The sequence below is a fragment of the Pseudopipra pipra genome, chromosome 5 (genome assembly GCF_036250125.1).
Source record: "Pseudopipra pipra isolate bDixPip1 chromosome 5, bDixPip1.hap1, whole genome shotgun sequence".
Taxonomy (NCBI): domain Eukaryota; kingdom Metazoa; phylum Chordata; class Aves; order Passeriformes; family Pipridae; genus Pseudopipra; species Pseudopipra pipra.
Window position 1 is genome coordinate 62316399 of NC_087553.1, and position 16447 is coordinate 62332845.

General features: G+C 40.2%; 1 protein-coding gene across 9 annotated transcripts in view; it reads right to left on the reverse strand.

Annotated features, from left to right (window-relative positions):
- Positions 1–16447, reverse strand: part of KMT2E (lysine methyltransferase 2E (inactive)) — a 62183-nt gene that overhangs the window by 3065 nt on the left and 42671 nt on the right. For 5 of the 9 annotated variants that reach the window (XM_064656752.1, XM_064656749.1, XM_064656751.1 and 2 more), the window contains 12 exons: positions 15377–15685; positions 13302–13556; positions 12979–13123; positions 11983–12236; positions 11776–11832; positions 10311–10874; positions 7108–7409; positions 5265–5353; positions 5050–5163; positions 4809–4900; positions 2455–3921; positions 971–1079 (listed from right to left, as the gene is read on the reverse strand). In XM_064656752.1, the coding sequence (XP_064512822.1) occupies positions 1008–1079; positions 2455–3921; positions 4809–4900; positions 5050–5163; positions 5265–5353; positions 7108–7409; positions 10311–10874; positions 11776–11832; positions 11983–12236; positions 12979–13123; positions 13302–13556; positions 15377–15685 (3720 nt within the window). In that variant the 3' untranslated portion in view covers positions 971–1007. Of the gene's footprint in view, positions 1–970; positions 1080–1266; positions 1315–1644; positions 3922–4808; positions 4901–5049; positions 5164–5264; positions 5354–7107; positions 7410–10310; positions 10875–11775; positions 11833–11982; positions 12237–12978; positions 13124–13301; positions 13557–15376; positions 15686–16447 lie in introns of those variants that run through there. The other 4 variants (XM_064656754.1, XM_064656755.1, XM_064656753.1 and 1 more) reach the window with 4 other exon arrangements.

Here is a 16447-nt window from a genome sequence, read left to right on the forward strand (position 1 = left end):
GCAGCTTCCTGTGTTCCTTATGAAATACCCCCCCCTGGTGTCAGTGAGAGCAGCCCGAGCAGTCCTGTTGTGGCAGGAGGGCTGGGAGTGGCTGCAGGGTGAAACCTGGCAAAAGCAAACAAGAGCCTTTCCTACCGGCTGTTTAACTCCTGTCACAAGCGAAGGGCTGGGGCAGCCACTCCTCCAGAGAACTGCCAAAGCCCCGGGTGGGAGAAACTCATCCAGTGCTGAGGCCCTGACAGCAATTGGGTTTCAGGACCATGTGCCTTCACCCGCATCCCTGGAACCGCTTGCAATGGCTGCAAGGACAACACTGGTGCGAAGGATGATGCCACAATGGACTTGAACTGGAGGTAAAAATTATGTTCAACTTCACAGCCAGCCTGGCCCCTGTAGTGCCCATTGCTGCACGTTAGAACCATGTTCTTGAATACACAGAAAATGCTGGCACTGGATTAAAGTGCCAGGTCAAGCCAGGGCAGGCAAGTGAGCACAACAGGCACGGCTCTCCCCTCTAGCCTGGCCATGGCACTGCAGAAGCACATGGGGCAGTGAGGCCTTGTCCCACTCTGCACCCCAGTGCAGCAGCTCCTTGTGCTGCACTTAAGACCTTGCCCTGCAGTGTGTATTTTACACTCAAAATGATGTTGTCACTTCATGGAGGTGTGGAAGCGGGGGCAGACAACCAGTTCTGAATACTGAGCTCAAGAGGCTGATGTAGATTTTTTTCAAAAACAGTGATGAGCAACTCCTAGCTAGAGTGGGTTCAGTTTTTCTGCTGTTGATGGCCTAATCTTGTCCTACATCAGGCTAGTGCAAAACAGTGCACTCCCCACAGTGTGTGTTCTGCAGAGCCAGCAGGTGTTCAGGAAAGCATTTCTAAGTGTGTGATTTTAACTAATAAAATTAATTAGAGGCAAATTAGAAATAAAAGTGGCCCCAGTCTTGTCTACAGGTTAAAAAGAATTACCACTTTTTTCAGTGAGTAGGAGCAGCCACTTCCCCTCCTATCCCGTTTCAGGTTTCCTCCCACACTGGTTCTCCTCTCTGGTTCTGAGGTGGAGCCATTGAGCACCGTCCTGTTATGTGAGCAGAATTGAGAGCAGTTACTGCTGAGATAGAAGGACACTGTCACACACCCATTACAGAATAACTGCACCCATAAGCACTACAGCAGCTGCTGCTCTTCTGCTGCAGGAAAAAAACACTGCCCTTAAAAAACCAAAGTGCTACATAGTTTGTAACATTCTGTGCCCCCCTGCAGCATCACACACTCAATCCTCAAAGTCTGCACCAACAGCAGGGCCTGAAGAGCTACAAAAAGGGAAAGAGGAACTACAATGAACTACAGCTGCAGGTGGCTCCACGGCTGTAACCAAGGTCAGAACACCTCTAGCACACAACACTGTACCACATCACTGCCCCTGATTAACATCAGTAAACTGATCCAAGACCCTGCTGTGCCTGGGGGGGATTCTTCCTCAACCTCCTTCCTCGAGCCTGTTCCACATCTGTCTGTGCTACAGAAGTAAAGCCACAGCTGGAAACTGCAGGGAAGTGAACAGCCTCGCAGGGAGCAGAGGGGGTGTTCCACAGACCTAAGGCCACTTCCCTGCTGACATACCACCCTTTCAGGACAAGTAGTTAAAACTGACATAATTGTGATTTATTAACATGAATTAAAATGCCCAACCAGTGCTGCAATGTGACAGTATATTAAAAAAAATTAAAGATCATATACTGTACTACTTTCACAAAGATCACACTTTTTTTTTGCAAAAGACTTATTATATACAATACTATATCAAATGAAAGAAGCTTTAAGCAACTTTACAAGCGAAAGAAATACAGTATTTACAGCACTCGTCAGACATTAGAAACAGTCTATACATTAAATTACAATTTCTGCAAATAACTGATGAAACAAAAAGCCATGTCCACACCAAAACTATAAAAATCTGTATTGCATTGTTTCCTATCTCTATGCACACAAAAAACTGTTGACAGAAGAAAATGAAAAAAAAAAACTGTTAGTGCCATCACTTAGCCTGTGTACTTATTTAATTACATATGTATAAAAGTAATATAGAAAACTTTCACTAAATGAATTTAACTGCAACAATAAAATTTTAAACATTATGCAGCATCAAACCTACTGCCAGAAAAAACAGCTGGAATGTCCACTTACAAAATAAAAAGAAATACCTAATACTGGCTTAACAGCACATTTTCAGGAATTTTAAAAAGCAAAAAATGGAAAGGATACAATGGAAGAGCACTGGTGTTTGCTTTTATACAAAGTATCATGTACAAGCTTTAAAAAGTACCTTGAATAGGTACATATTAAATATACACAGTTTATATTACAGAACATTTTAAAAATGTTTATAACTAAAGGGATCTGTTTTAATGCCACCCTGACCCATGGTAATTGTTCTGAAAAGTGGGCGGCACCTGTGCTCTGTGGATGGGGATCTGTCCCGGCACCGGCGAGGCCTGCTGCTGCCCTTGCACTCCGTGGGGAAGGGTCACGGAGCCGGGGTGAGGGCAGAACCCGGAAGCAGTAGGTGTTGCAATACTGTTTGGTCCTTGAGGTTGGATGTGAGGACCCTGACCAGGGAGTGGGCAATGAGGTCCTGTGCCAGCAGGCTGATGTTGAGGTCCAGGTCCTAACGTCGTGTGATGTGGGGCTTGCGAGGAATAGGAGGACACGCTTGTGTGAGCATTTGAAGGGAAATGGGGGGGTCCTTGATGAGAGGGGTGGTGTAACCCTTGTGCTGATGCCGGGTGGTGGCCCGAACCGATAACGTTGGAGGGAGGGGGTGGAGGGGGGGGAGGTGCTGAGTTTACAACATGCTGGTGTTGTGCTTGCAAACCTTGGTGTCCCGTTGAAGGATGGGGAGGTTGGTGGTGGGGGAGAGGACCTGGTGGTGGAGGAGGTGGTGGCAAATGGTGACCAGCAGCTTGAGAATGAATGTGCGATCCCGGAGCCACTGCCATGGCATGGACCGGACCGACAACATGTGCTACAGAGTGCTGCTGATGAGTACTTTGCTGCTGGACAAGGTGAGGCCCTGGCGCAGGCGGTGGTGGAGGCGGCGGCGGAGCAGCAGATGCCGATGCCTGGTGATGAATACTGGGGTTCTGAGACGGCAGAAAATGCCCTGCAGCTACGTGGTGTCCCGGCACTGTTTGCTGACCTGCAGTGCCAGGAAGTGCTTGATTTGGTCCAGATGAAAACACAGTCTGTTGGGGTATGCTGCCCTTCAGCTGGCTGTAGCTCTGAAAGTTTCCAGAGGGCTGCTGGCTTTGATAGTAAGTAGAAGAAGGGGGTGGAGGGGGTGGGGGAGGTGGCGCACTGCTGTTCAAATTTTGTTGGTTAAACTGACTGTAAGAAGCTGAGGATTGTCCTGATGATGTCTGAGTGAACAGGGGCCCGCTCGCCTGTGGCTGATTACTGGGCTGAAGGGTCGGTGCTGCCGGATAGAAGGTTCGGTGTGTTTCCCTCTGGGGTGTTCCAACTTGAGGTGACTGTGGATGATGAGGTCTGTATGGAGATCCCAACTGCTGTGAGTGAGGCTTTGGTGACAGATAACCGTGCTGCACAGGCGCGTGAGGGGTAGAAGACTTGGGAGGATTTTCTACATGAGGCGAAGGGGGGCAATGCAGCTTCAAAGGTGCGGAAGGCAACTTCTGTGAATGTGAGAGTTGCTCAGCAGAACTGCGCAGATGTGATTGAGATGGATGATTCTTTGAAAGTGCTTGGACGTTGTTTGTCAGCTGTTTTTGTTGCAGCTCAGATTTTGGATGGTTCGCACATTCGGTCTCAGGTGCATTAGCTGCAGTTTCCCAGTGCGAATCTGGTTTTGTGGGTGTTTTCCCAAGTGACTGCGTTGAAACTACAGGATTCGGTGAAGAGGGCTGGAATGAAAAGGAAGTCAAGTCAGTGCTAGACATTCAAAATAATCAACTATGCATGCAGCAGAGAGAAAAGATCTCAGAATACCCTCCCCGATGGCAAAAAAAAAGCGTCAAGGTGCAGGATAAGAAAATATGGTGTAAGAAAAACATGAACAACAGAAAGATTAAGCTTAGAAAGACATTATTTTTAGCAAGTATGTGTCAATAAGTCTTCAAAGTCAAAGACTAGCAATGGTATTTTAAAGTTGTAACAGAAATATGACCCATCAGGTCGAAGTCTGAATCTGTCATATGTCAAAACTTTTGGATTTCTGAATCTGAAAGAAGTAATTCCAGAGAAGACCATTTACAAAAATAAAGCCATTTTTAGCGTGATTTAACTTTTTAAAGCTGAGGTAGTGCAAGCAAGCAGACTAAACATTACAACCTGAATTACTTCATTTAATATGGCACAGGCAATTACTCAACATCCTCCTCTGTATTATCAGTGCCCTGACTGACAAAACAGTGCCAAACCCTGCCACGACAAGAGCAAGCTCCTGTTAAGGGTAAATCACATCCCTGCTGTTGGTTCCAAGTGCCAGTTCTTCAGCACTCACCCCTCAGAACAGCACTGGTACTGAATCCAGACACCATCTCTTCTCTGTCTAAATGCAAGATCATCTATAAATATGTACAGATACTGAAGGAACAGCACACAAACTGACTTTTCAGAGTGTATGGATAAATATTCTTACAAGTGTTTACCTGTGTAAAATTACTGCACAGATAGATGAACATGTATGTATGTAACCTAAGTAGTAAACAATAAGATTAACATTTTTAAAGATAAATCACAGGTGTATATGGCTATTCCTATGCTTATTGTGCAAACACTGTTGCATTACCTTGCTTGCTTTTGACGGACTCTTACAAGTCCTTTGTGAAGAATCTGGGGACGGACATTCAGAAGTTGGCTCTGGATTTTCAGAATCAGGCTCTATAGAAATAAAGCAGAGATAAATCAAAGTGGGAAAATCAAATCTTTTGCAGAGATCACTAAGCTCTTTATATGTGACTTTAAAAGAGCTATTAAAGCTGTTACAAGAGACTATTTTAAGTGTCACACAAGGTCATCTGCTTACTGACCTTCCATAAATTCAGTCAAAGAAGGGACCTTAAGCTGCAACTGGGAAATGAGATTTGAATGAGATGGAGACTGAACATGAGACGGTGAGCATGGCCTACAAGATGATTCTCCCCCTACAGATGAAGCAGACCCAAACACAGTATTAGAATGATTACAGACTACCATGGGGGAACTGGTTAGATTTATACACCATCAACATGATAAATCAACTCACCACTGTCCTTGTCTTTCCTATGATCACTGAGAAGTAAAGCTCTCTGATAACTTCGTTCTCTTACTTGTTCCACAGAGGTTGATGCAGTCCTGCAAGAGAGAAGCACATTTTAAATTTAAAATGTACTCCCACGGACCAAATTTAGGACAATGTATATGCAAATACAGAGTCAGAGAGTTTACAGTGTTGGCTGCATGTAAAAACCAAATAACTGGATGTACATAAGGAACATTATTACTTAAGGGGTTTGTATGTATTTTCTCCCACTTCAAATACACTGATTTCCTGCAACCCTGTTACATTACAGGAACTGGTAATTCCTCTCAATCAGGGAATACCTGTAGATCTGTGGGACTGTTTTCTAAACAACTGAAAAGTAAAACAATAAAGGTCACAGGTACTAGTTCCTAGTGTCCATTTGTAGAAAACTGTCTTCTTCCAAAACTGGAAACTAGAAACAATCACCTTATTTGTTTGTTGTTAAGAATCTTCTCTTTAACAGTGGATCCAGAACTGTAAATAGTGCACTACTACAAATATACCTCTGTTTAAGCTTCTACATTTACTTGCCAGACAGTGGGTATACAATGACAGTCTGATCTTCTCTCTTACCATCGATTACATCTCTCAATCACAACCTGATCAAGAACATCATAAAATAACAACACTCCACAAAACTCTGCTTTCCTTTATGGCAAGGACATATGGCATTATTCCATGATACTGGTGCACTGAAATAAATTTTGGTGCTGCTGTGCAGGGTCACTGCAAAATCCTAGCAGTTTAGCCTGTTTAGCCTGTTTCCACATCCTTTGATTACAATATAGTGCAGTGTCTTCTGCACAGTGAACTTACAGCCACTTTTCAGTGGAATGCTTAAGACTGCACTTAATTAACGTTCTCTCCCTTCAACTGGCTCTACAAAATTCTTCTGGAACAGCTTCTAGAACAGCTGGAGCATGTGAGCAGAAGGATGTTCAATTCCTCAGCCCATGTTCATCCCCAACACAGTTAGGCCTTCACTACAGCATGAAGAACATCTGCAGGGTTTATTTTGCACTAACATTTTGGAAACACTGTCACCACAGCTGACCATCTACTTTAAGGCTACCAAAACCACAGTGAAAAATATGTGCAGTGTTTTATACAGACTGAAGTCACTCTATCTCATCCCCATCCATACTCCATCTCTCCTCAGGATTTTTGGTTGTCAGGAGTACCTGGCATGGCATTCAACTGACCACATGGTCTGCAAACAAGGGAACCATTTAACCATCCTGAACAACACTGTCAGTGTCATCACACGCTCCCTCCCTGAGCAGGAGCCGGTGGCCGGGCTGCAGCCCTGCACGTGGCAACTGAGCTACAGCAAACATCCCACACATGTTCCAGCCAGGTGACTGAAACACAGACCTCCTAAGGTCTTCCAGAAGCTTTTGTTAATCAATACAGATAATTCTCCTGTTCCACCCTCTTCCTCTACAGCACTTTTGGAAAGGTCTGAGATTTAACATGAAAAACATTCTCTTCAGTCCACAGACAAAGGAGTGGAAACAAGGACACAAATGCTCAAATTAATACCTCTTTTGCTCTCAAAAAATAAAAAAGGAAAGCAGAATTAAAATAACTTAACCAATGTTTTATGGGTAATTTTTAATATATTTTAATCTTTATGATGTATCTTCTGTATTTCTGAGGAAAGAGGTGAGACGACAACACTAATCTGAAAGGACTTCCAGTCAGTACTCTGCCACTGCACCCTTAATGGAAATTTCAAATAGGAAAGACTTGGATTTAAGTACATAATTCTTCTGAATTTTAGTCCTATAGTTTTGTGGCTTACCACTGAACTTCTGGTTCATTCTTCTCACTGGAGGAAGATTCCTTAATTGCACAGTTGTTGCCATTGTCCTCTGGAGCTGCATTATAAACAGTAGCTGGCAGTGGTAAAGGCAGGCTTGCAGTGTTATCAGTTTGCTCCCCATTTTCACCACTGTTGTTATACCCATCATTAGCACCATTGTTATTACTTGTATTTCCTCCACCAGCAGCATGAGGAGATACAGTAACCAGGGGAAAGTTGTCTGTCTTTGAGCCACTTTTTCGAGCTTCTCGTTGTCTCTTACGGTATTCTAACAAGGACACCTAAGGAGCAAGAAAACCCAGAAAACAAACATTAGAAGGGAAGTTTTACCTCTTTCATTTCTCAGTTTCAATTAAATGTAATATTTTAGTAAGATCATTTAATTGGTTCTAAAAGAAAATGAGGATAGATTAACTGAAGACATTTCACCACATCTGCAGTGAATTTACAGAGCACTGAGCTACTAAAAACTGTAAAGACGATGTTATAAAAAAGCTTCTGCCAAGAGAACAAGTATGTATTCTGCCTCAGGGAAGAAGCAGATGACACAAGTCAGCAAAAAGATTCCCTGTGGTTGTAGCTACAAGGGACAGTTTCTCCTGGAACTGCAGCATTAGTAAGAGTTATACTGATACAGTAAAGCAAATTTTGAGGTCACATCCTGCTCTCAGCCTGACTCCCTTGTATGAAAAACCCACTACCTTTCTGCTTCACTCTGCTGCACGTGTCAAAGCTCTTCATACATTTTTCTTAACATACAGAATTTGCAACTTAAATTTTCATTCTTTCCCCAGAGTTTATTTTGAATTTCTGTCTTTACTGCATGCTAAAAGAGACTGATTAAGAACATATTCTTAAGCTAATTCTAAGTTTATTACCAAAAATAATGACACGTGAAAAGTGGTTTCTACTTTATATATATGTATGTAAAATCCCTATGCAGACCTTCTACAGAAGAGAAATCAGTTTAAACAGTAAGTTATCATCAGTGAGAAAAATAATGTTCCAACATTTTCACTATGAATCTTCAGGATTTGAAGCCAAGAGCTGAAATACTGACCTTCAGACCTACTTTATTCAGAAATTACACTAGTTTGGTGAAAATGACATTTAATATCTATAAATTCTCCTAGTTATCAACAACCTACTCTGAACCATACAACATCCAAACCAAGAAACTAATGTGCAATAATGAAAAAAAAATGTTTAACTGGCTTAGTCCTCAATAAAAGCCGTCATCCATTTTTACACAGAGAGAAAAGCAAGGCAGCCTGCTTTGTTTGCAGTCCTAAGGGTTTTTCTTTGTTTGCTTTCAAACAGATCTCTATCCATTAGAGACTCAACCACATGTCAGGGTAAAAACAGAAGTACCTAATTTTTCATAAAAAAGTTCAGGTTAAGAACTGATCTTGCTTTTAAATAACTTTGTATTTCCACACCATGTGACAGAGACCCCTTGAAGAATATTGATTTAAAGAAAGCTTACATGTTAAGAGCAGACAAAGCCTTTGTGGTGTGGCCACTATATACAGGACTGTACTGAAAAGGGAAAAACTTGTGCAATGGTAAGAGAAAAGAGTGAAACAAATGTTCACAGGAACACTGAAATACGAAAAAACCTCCTCCGAAGACCTGCCCTAGGATATTTCTGTCTTATGTGATCCTAGGAAAAAGGCTTCTATTTATTTCCTACAAAATTCCTGAATTCTTGCCTTTCACCTTTGGTGAGATCTAGCCCACCACCACCTCCTTTTATACTGTCAAAACCTGCAAATTTTTTTGGGTGTGTCTTTGGAAATCCTAAAGCCCATTCCTTCAGCGATACAGATGCAATTTCCTCTGGTTGTTTCTTCAAACTGAAAATTTTAGACAGGAATCCCAGGATTCAGGGGGGACAGGGGGCAGCCACACCTTTTTTTTATTCAGGGATTAGTGTAGCATCAGCCCTCATCAGTGACAGTCTGGAAGAATCCTTGTCAGCAAGAGAAAGGAGGAGAATTACTGAAGCATGAAGTGCTGCTGGGATTTGTTAAGACTGATTTAGCCTTCAGACAAAGAAGAATGTGAAGTTACAGAAATTTTGGCTTGTTTTCTTTTGCAGTTTGCCAAAACAGCAGGGCTACAGTAAAACACACAGATCTATAAAATTCTCAGGACCCTGACCAGGTAAGAACAGAATTCCTACCAATCTCACTCTATTTATGTCTCAGCCTGAAGCAAAGTAAACAAAAACCCAGTTCTGCAGGAGAACTGATGAAGGAAGAATCCTGAGTGCTCCCCAGCAGGATGCTCCCTGCCCACAAGGGAAAAGGCACATACAAGGGCCTGTAATGTGACCAAAAAACCAAAACCCCATGGTGCATGTATGTACACACAGAGAAAATGCCCCCACCCCCCTCATCACTACTTCCATAAAGAAAATAAATCACATCTTTCAAACAAGAAAGAATACTACAGTCTTTGATGAGACAGAACTGGCAAGCTGTTGCTCTGGAGATCATTGCATTCCATGTCTGTTGCCCTTCCTGCAAAGGGACTCTCACCTGACACTACAATGCAATCTAAGAGCTATGCAAAGCAACTTCCAATCCTGGTTCGAGTTGCCCATGACCACACCACTTACCCACACGAACTGTTTCATGAGAATAGCAAATTTAAATTGCACTTATTTTTCAAACAGTATTTGATAAAAAAAAACCCAAACCAACAACAAATTCAAATTAAGTCAAGAAAAATATTCCTTGGAACTAAGTATTTCTGTGCAGTTCTGACTTCAGAGTATCCTAAATCTGTTAGTGCAGTTTCTTGCAGTAATTCATAACAGATGTTCACGTATATCATCTCTATGATGCTACTATATATCGTGTATAATAGAACAGTGTAACACCAAATGGCATAAGCAACCATTTTCAAACCTGAAAAACCATTTATTGAGCAATTAATTTAAGACTCATATGAAATAGAAGTTAATTTGTATCTATTACTTGGAAAAAATAAATTTACTGATGGCTGTATGCAGCTTTACTCTTTGCCCTTCATTATTTCCCCTCAAAAATGTCTATTACACTGTAATATGTAAAGACAAGCCACCAGCTGGTTTTTATTACATTAGGCTCTCTCTGTTATGGAAGTATCATTAGCAGTTGACGAAAGGCAGACCAAATGATTCTTAAAATTATAACCTTTTTCTTTTGTGGAGGATTCTGGGGTGTGCAATTTCCATCCATCAAATTGTCGTTATTGACAGTCCTTCCAAAGCCAGGTGCAATTCCATCTTCTGAAGTACAAAAAACAGATGCTTCCATGAACATGCCTCTTCCATCATCTTGAATTGGGCACTTGGACTCGCTTATTCTGAATCCACCTCCTACCTCCAACTGATGTGAAGGGGTCAAGTCCCTCAAATTAGAATTCATTGAGAAATTTACACCTGTCCTGTCAGGACTTTTTACCCAGGAAGAATAAATTGTGCCCCGTCCACAATGAGCAGTTTCTAGTTGGCTGTTTGCATCAGTCCTATCATGTGTGGGGGCTTCCAGGTTTTTATGCAGTGCACTTTGCTCAATTACTTCGAGTCCCAGTTGGAGGTCTGACACAGATTCCATTTCTCCAGTGCACTGCCGTGTGACATCAGTCCTATTCCTTGGACTAGAATATCCAATAGTCTTTATTTCTTGCAGGCCCATTTCTGTCAGGCTGGAATTTCTGAAAGAATTCAGTGCTAGAATCGATGCTCTGTCATAACCCTGTGTGAAGAAAACACACATCAACTATTTTTTCACACTCCATCAAAACTGCAACTGCTCTGACAATCAGCTGTGCCTCTAAGTGGGATTAAAAGCCTTAAAGTACCATGAATTTATCTGTTTTAAGAAACAATTCTACAGCCAGACACTTATTTCTACTGTTCCCATGTATTAGGTTAAAGCATTTTAACAAAATGCACATTAATCAAAGTAAAAATAAACATTATTTGCCAGATTTTATTTTATGACTGGCAGAAGAAGGAGAGCAGTGGCAACAGCAGCAAGTCCCTGGCCAGGAAGCTACAAAGCACTTGCTTCAACTCAACATAAAAGAGATTCTCCTCAATGTCAAAACACTTATTTCAAAGAGGGAGAAAAGGTTTTCCAAGACACTTTTGAATTTTGAGACAAAGCAGGACACATGCATTCTGCACACTGAGAGTACCCAGGCACATTCCAACAGCACTTGATGGTTCTCAATTAATCCACCTAAGCCCATTTACTACCTTTGTGCTCTGCTCTCTCACTCTGAGCATAACTGGGATCAACAAAAACAATTAAGAGATGCTGGTAACAAGGAGAAATGTTAATCTGAATCTAACTACAGCCTGGAAAGCAAAGTGTTCTTTTTCTGTTCTTGTCTGGAAATTACAGTAGTTACTCCTTTCCATTACAGTCATGAGGAGTTTTAAATGATACGGAAAAAGAAAGAAACCAGTTTAAAACAGAGAATGTAACAGGTAAAGTGGAAATAAAAAGCAGTACGCAAATAACCTACAGGGAATTTACCCTTTACATTGTGAGAAACTTGCAATGGCTGGTGAACAGCATTTACTAAGAACAGTGCAGCCATACAGGTGAAATCAAGATACCCTTTGCAGGTTTGTGCATGTTTCCTTACCTCTTGACTGTAAGCTCGCCTTTTTATTTCTGGGGAACTGTCAGGTGAGGAAATATTCTAAATAAAGAAGAAGAAATTGCAAGTCAATTTATTTTTTACCTTGAAGAAATACAAAACCCCCCTTTGTAAAAGGAGTACAAATATGGATTGACACTGGAATGTCCAAACACATTCTGCCAACACATTAAAATTCTTCATAAATCTCACCTCAAAGTGCATGGTATTTCCATGTATACATGGAGTTACAGGAGTAACTGGTGAATATATGGGTTTGTAACCATTTCTACAAGCTTCATCTTCTGTTTTTACCCTAGGAGGAGTAGCAAACAAGGATGGCTCGGAGGCAGTGATGTCAGCATGGGTTGGTGTGGCATAGGGAGAAGGAGTAGGTGTGGAGGTTTCTGAGAATGCAGACTCCAACAGCTGATACAGTCTTCGCTTTTTCAGTGGTGTGGTTAGATCTGTGTGTTAAAATTAGAAAAAAGTTGGAAGATATCTAGATACAGCAATCACTTACAGTTGTCACTTTATATAATGAAATTACGAATTCCACATTAAAAACCCGCATGGTTACAAAAATCTTTTAAGGGCAGGCTTCCTGAGAGATGAACTTTTAACAGCCTACAGACTTCCTGAAAAATAAACTCTTTTAACAGCCTACAGATATATCAGTAACTGAAATCTGTGTGTTAAGATGCCGGGAAGAACTGTCTGTGTCTCCAGAAAAGGGAAAGTCAACTTCTATGCATTTTTAAGACTGTTCAGCTAAAAAGTGGAGATTGTAAGTTCAGGACTGTAAACAGCAATCATCTGACAGGTTCCATATCCTTATGGAAGTGTGTTTAGTTTTTAGTGCGTTCCCATTTTCTATTATGTCTACAAGATTACACAGCTTTTCCCCTGTGTGCTACACAGGCCTAATGAGTTTTAAAGGAATCTAAATATACAGAACAGCATGGAAAGTAATTTAACACCTGATCTCTTACTATTAACAGTCAAAAACATTAGTCTTTTGTTGACTGTAAATGCTATGAGATATGGTGGTTTCTTATCTAACGTACATTAAAGGGGGGAAAAAATCCCAAGCCCTATGCAATGAAGCATTTCTTTCAAAGACAGTAACATCACTTTAAAAAACACAGTTCTCCACATTCAGCTACGTTGATATAACTCTTATGCAGTGTACTAGTAAAAGCTTCACACCTGTTAAGGAACAGCTGTCATTCAGTAATAGAGGACTTTTATGTTCACCATTGATGGCTGGACTTCTAGATCTCTCTTGTGATGGTGAATTAAATCTATCAATCATTGTTGAATTTTCTTCTTCCAGAGCCTGCTTCAACCAACGCTGTTAAGACAACAAGTTCACATTAGTGACTCAGAAGTTTAATGACGAACGTTTCAAAGTGTGTATCACCACCGAAATGGTTTGTCAACCAGCTTTTCTTCTGCCTAAATTTATGCTAGCAAATAGACTTCTTTTTAATTAATATGGGATGGGGAACCACAGCGAAGGGAAGCATTACCTTCTTACAAGAGCCAGTAATGTTTTCCACAGGTTCTTTTTTCCTCCTTTTTTCTGAAAGGAATGGTGAAGTAAAACGAATATAGTGCTTTGGAGTTGAATAAACATGTGGACTGTAAGTGAGACCAGGTAAAGAATTCAGCTGAGTAGCCAGAACTTCAGGGTCTGTAGTTATGCGTAGAGGCCTTTCTGGTAGACTGTCTGTAGGTTTCCCTGCTTTATCACTCTTTTCACTTAACCATTCACTGACCAAGTGCTAAACAGAGAGAGAAAAGAAATTACTGTTTTATGAGGGTTTTTATTAGTGGCATTTAAAAATTTTTTAGTCTAATTATTCATCTTGTCAACCATTACACAAATTAAACAGTTAGTGTCCAGGCTGCAAGTTTAAAAATACACAGCGAGAATGAGGACAGTTTCAGTGAAATAGTGGGGATAGCAGAAGAAATCACTACAGATTTGTTTACATACCAGTTTGGGGCTTTTTTTTTTTTGTTCTTGCTGTTGTTGTAAACTACATTTAGTTCTTCTGAATTTAATTCTCACTGAACATACTATACAAGTGCCCCTATCACCTGTACTTAAGAATGTCAATTTAGTAATAAAATTCCAAAGCAAATTTTAAACTTGTGCCTGAGAAACTAGGCTGAAGAGAAATATTGTAACATTAATATAACAAACTTAAACTCCTCATCAGATTTCTGTACTGTCAGGACTGTACCTCAGCCAACATCTCAGGCAGGTGCCTTGAGCATGAATCTTCAACTGTAGCTGTATTAAATTATAACACATGGACTAAGGCACGTTAATCAAAAAAGGGTTTTCTTTAGGTAGTTCAGTGTTTTTAAAAAACATGCCAGTGGATTTGAGTTTCTATTAACAGATAAACTAACCTCCTAAATTTTACAACGATTCAAAATTAAGGACATGCAAAAATAGCACACTAAATAATAATAATGTGATAGTAAGGCTTTAACACAGATTATCATAATATATTTAAGTTGCTTGTCTTTTACAAACCTATTTAATTAATTTTTAAAGCAGGACTTTCTCTGCACTTAAAATACACTGAGTGCAATGTAATGAGACACTTCACAGATATTCATCCTTAATACTATGAAACAACAAAGAAGTGCAGTGAAGTTCAGACTTGAGGCATCTTTGTTCCTTCCTGCTATGCAACGCAGAAGAAAGGAAGAAAGATCCTAGTTTTCCTTCTCATAAGAATTTAATAGGGATGCAATAAGCAGTGTTACAGGATGACTCAGGTGCCTCTTGAAAAAAAAATAATTCTAAGGTGTGTTTGGGGGTTTAAGATAAAACCATCTTAAAGCTGTTATTTTTCATCTGACAAGAGGTTTCAACCTATGACTTCCTTCCCCTTTCCCTCCACTATATAAAATTTCCAGAACTTCTTGTAAATCAAGCTACAAATACTTTTTAATGCAGTCTGTAGAATTTCAAAGCAGAAAGTTTTACTGCTTTATTCACACTTGCAGATTTAAGATTTTTAAGTGTCTTTAAATATTGTGCCATTTCTTAGAAGTTTTCTGCAATGTAGTCCAATTGAAAAAACCTTAAAAACAAAACACTAAAGAAGCATGTTCTCTCCAAACATGCACATAAATTTTGGGTGTTTAAACCCATTCACTTCAGAACAGACATCTGGAAAGTACTAGAAGTTAATTATTTCCTTGGAGATATTCTGTTTGCTATCTGAAGCATACAATGAACAAAGGACGGAAAGGCAACTTATTTCCCTGGTTTTTTTATTTAAATTAAGTATGTTTTGATTATGTGTAGTATTTCAATCCATTTAGGAAACATTTTATTCCAAAATTGCTCTGAAAGATGTATTTTGGACATATCTTAAAATCCAAAAGAACTTCCACCAGAGGATGTTACAAACTTAAATCTATTACTAGTGACTGGCTATACAATGGTGATTTTTAAAGAAATGAGTCAATGTTTAAAAAAAAAAAAAACAAAAGCTGTTGCATACTGATGAAGCAGTCTGTAACTTTTTAAAACTCTGTTAAAGTCCTTTCTCTTCTCCCCATACCTCAAGACACATACCTTCTTTGTTTTAGGATACTTAGTAGGGCATTTACTAAGTGCTGGAGCTTCTGTTTCAGTAACCATTTCTGTAACAACAGTTTCGGCTTCAGGCTCAGCTACCAGTGCAGCATTCTCAGTTTCATTATGTTGTGAAGTTACTTCCACGTCAGGAGAAGATGGCTGGATATCTGAACACATGCTGACAGTTCTGTGCCGTCTGCGCTGCTGTCCAATGTGAGTCCTGCTCCGTGAGAAGCTTTTTCTCTGTTTAGCTCTATTAACTTTGGCTGGGGTAGGCTTGGTGGCAGTTTCTTCTTTTGCAGGTTCCTGGTACAACACAGAAGTCTCATAAGCAGATCCCACACACATTTAGAGCTATCTATCTTTCTTAGATGAAAATGTCAGTCCCCTCTTCTTTTACAGGTCCAAAAAGCCTCTAATTTTTATTGTCAGAACTACGATATTTCAGAGATAATATTTCTCTCCTTCTTAAAGGCAAATGAGAAGATTTCATGTATTTTCCTCCCAAGCACTTGTAGAGTACTCACACACCCCAGTCAGACCAGGACAGATTTGTGTAAGAACTGACACACCGCATTAATTTATCTGTAAGCTCAAAATCAACTGCTTACATCATGATGTCTTTCAGTCCAATATTCTTTCTGCAATTTATAGTTTACTAGGTATTTAGCATTGCACAAAAGGTACTTCACAGAATGCTGATAGGAACAGTTCAAGGAAACGACCTGAACTGAGAACCTGTATGAGTATTTTCAAACTAAGAAGCATCCAGCAACAATAGGGTAAATAACTGTTTATAAGACATTAGGTATCATCTGCAAGAACTCAGAAAAAATACATTTTAATAACTTCTTTCCTTTAAAATAACAGAAAGGATTATAATGTGTTTCTGAATAAACCACCCAAGAAGCAAATTGTTCTCCACTGGTTATAGACAGTGCCTAAGGAAAGTCTCCTCCTGTGGCTAAAGTCAACACTGGTAAATGCTTCTATCCTGAACTTCAAAGACAGACTGAATTACACAGCTGGGGGGTGTGTGCATGTCTGCATAAATTCATGTAACAGACA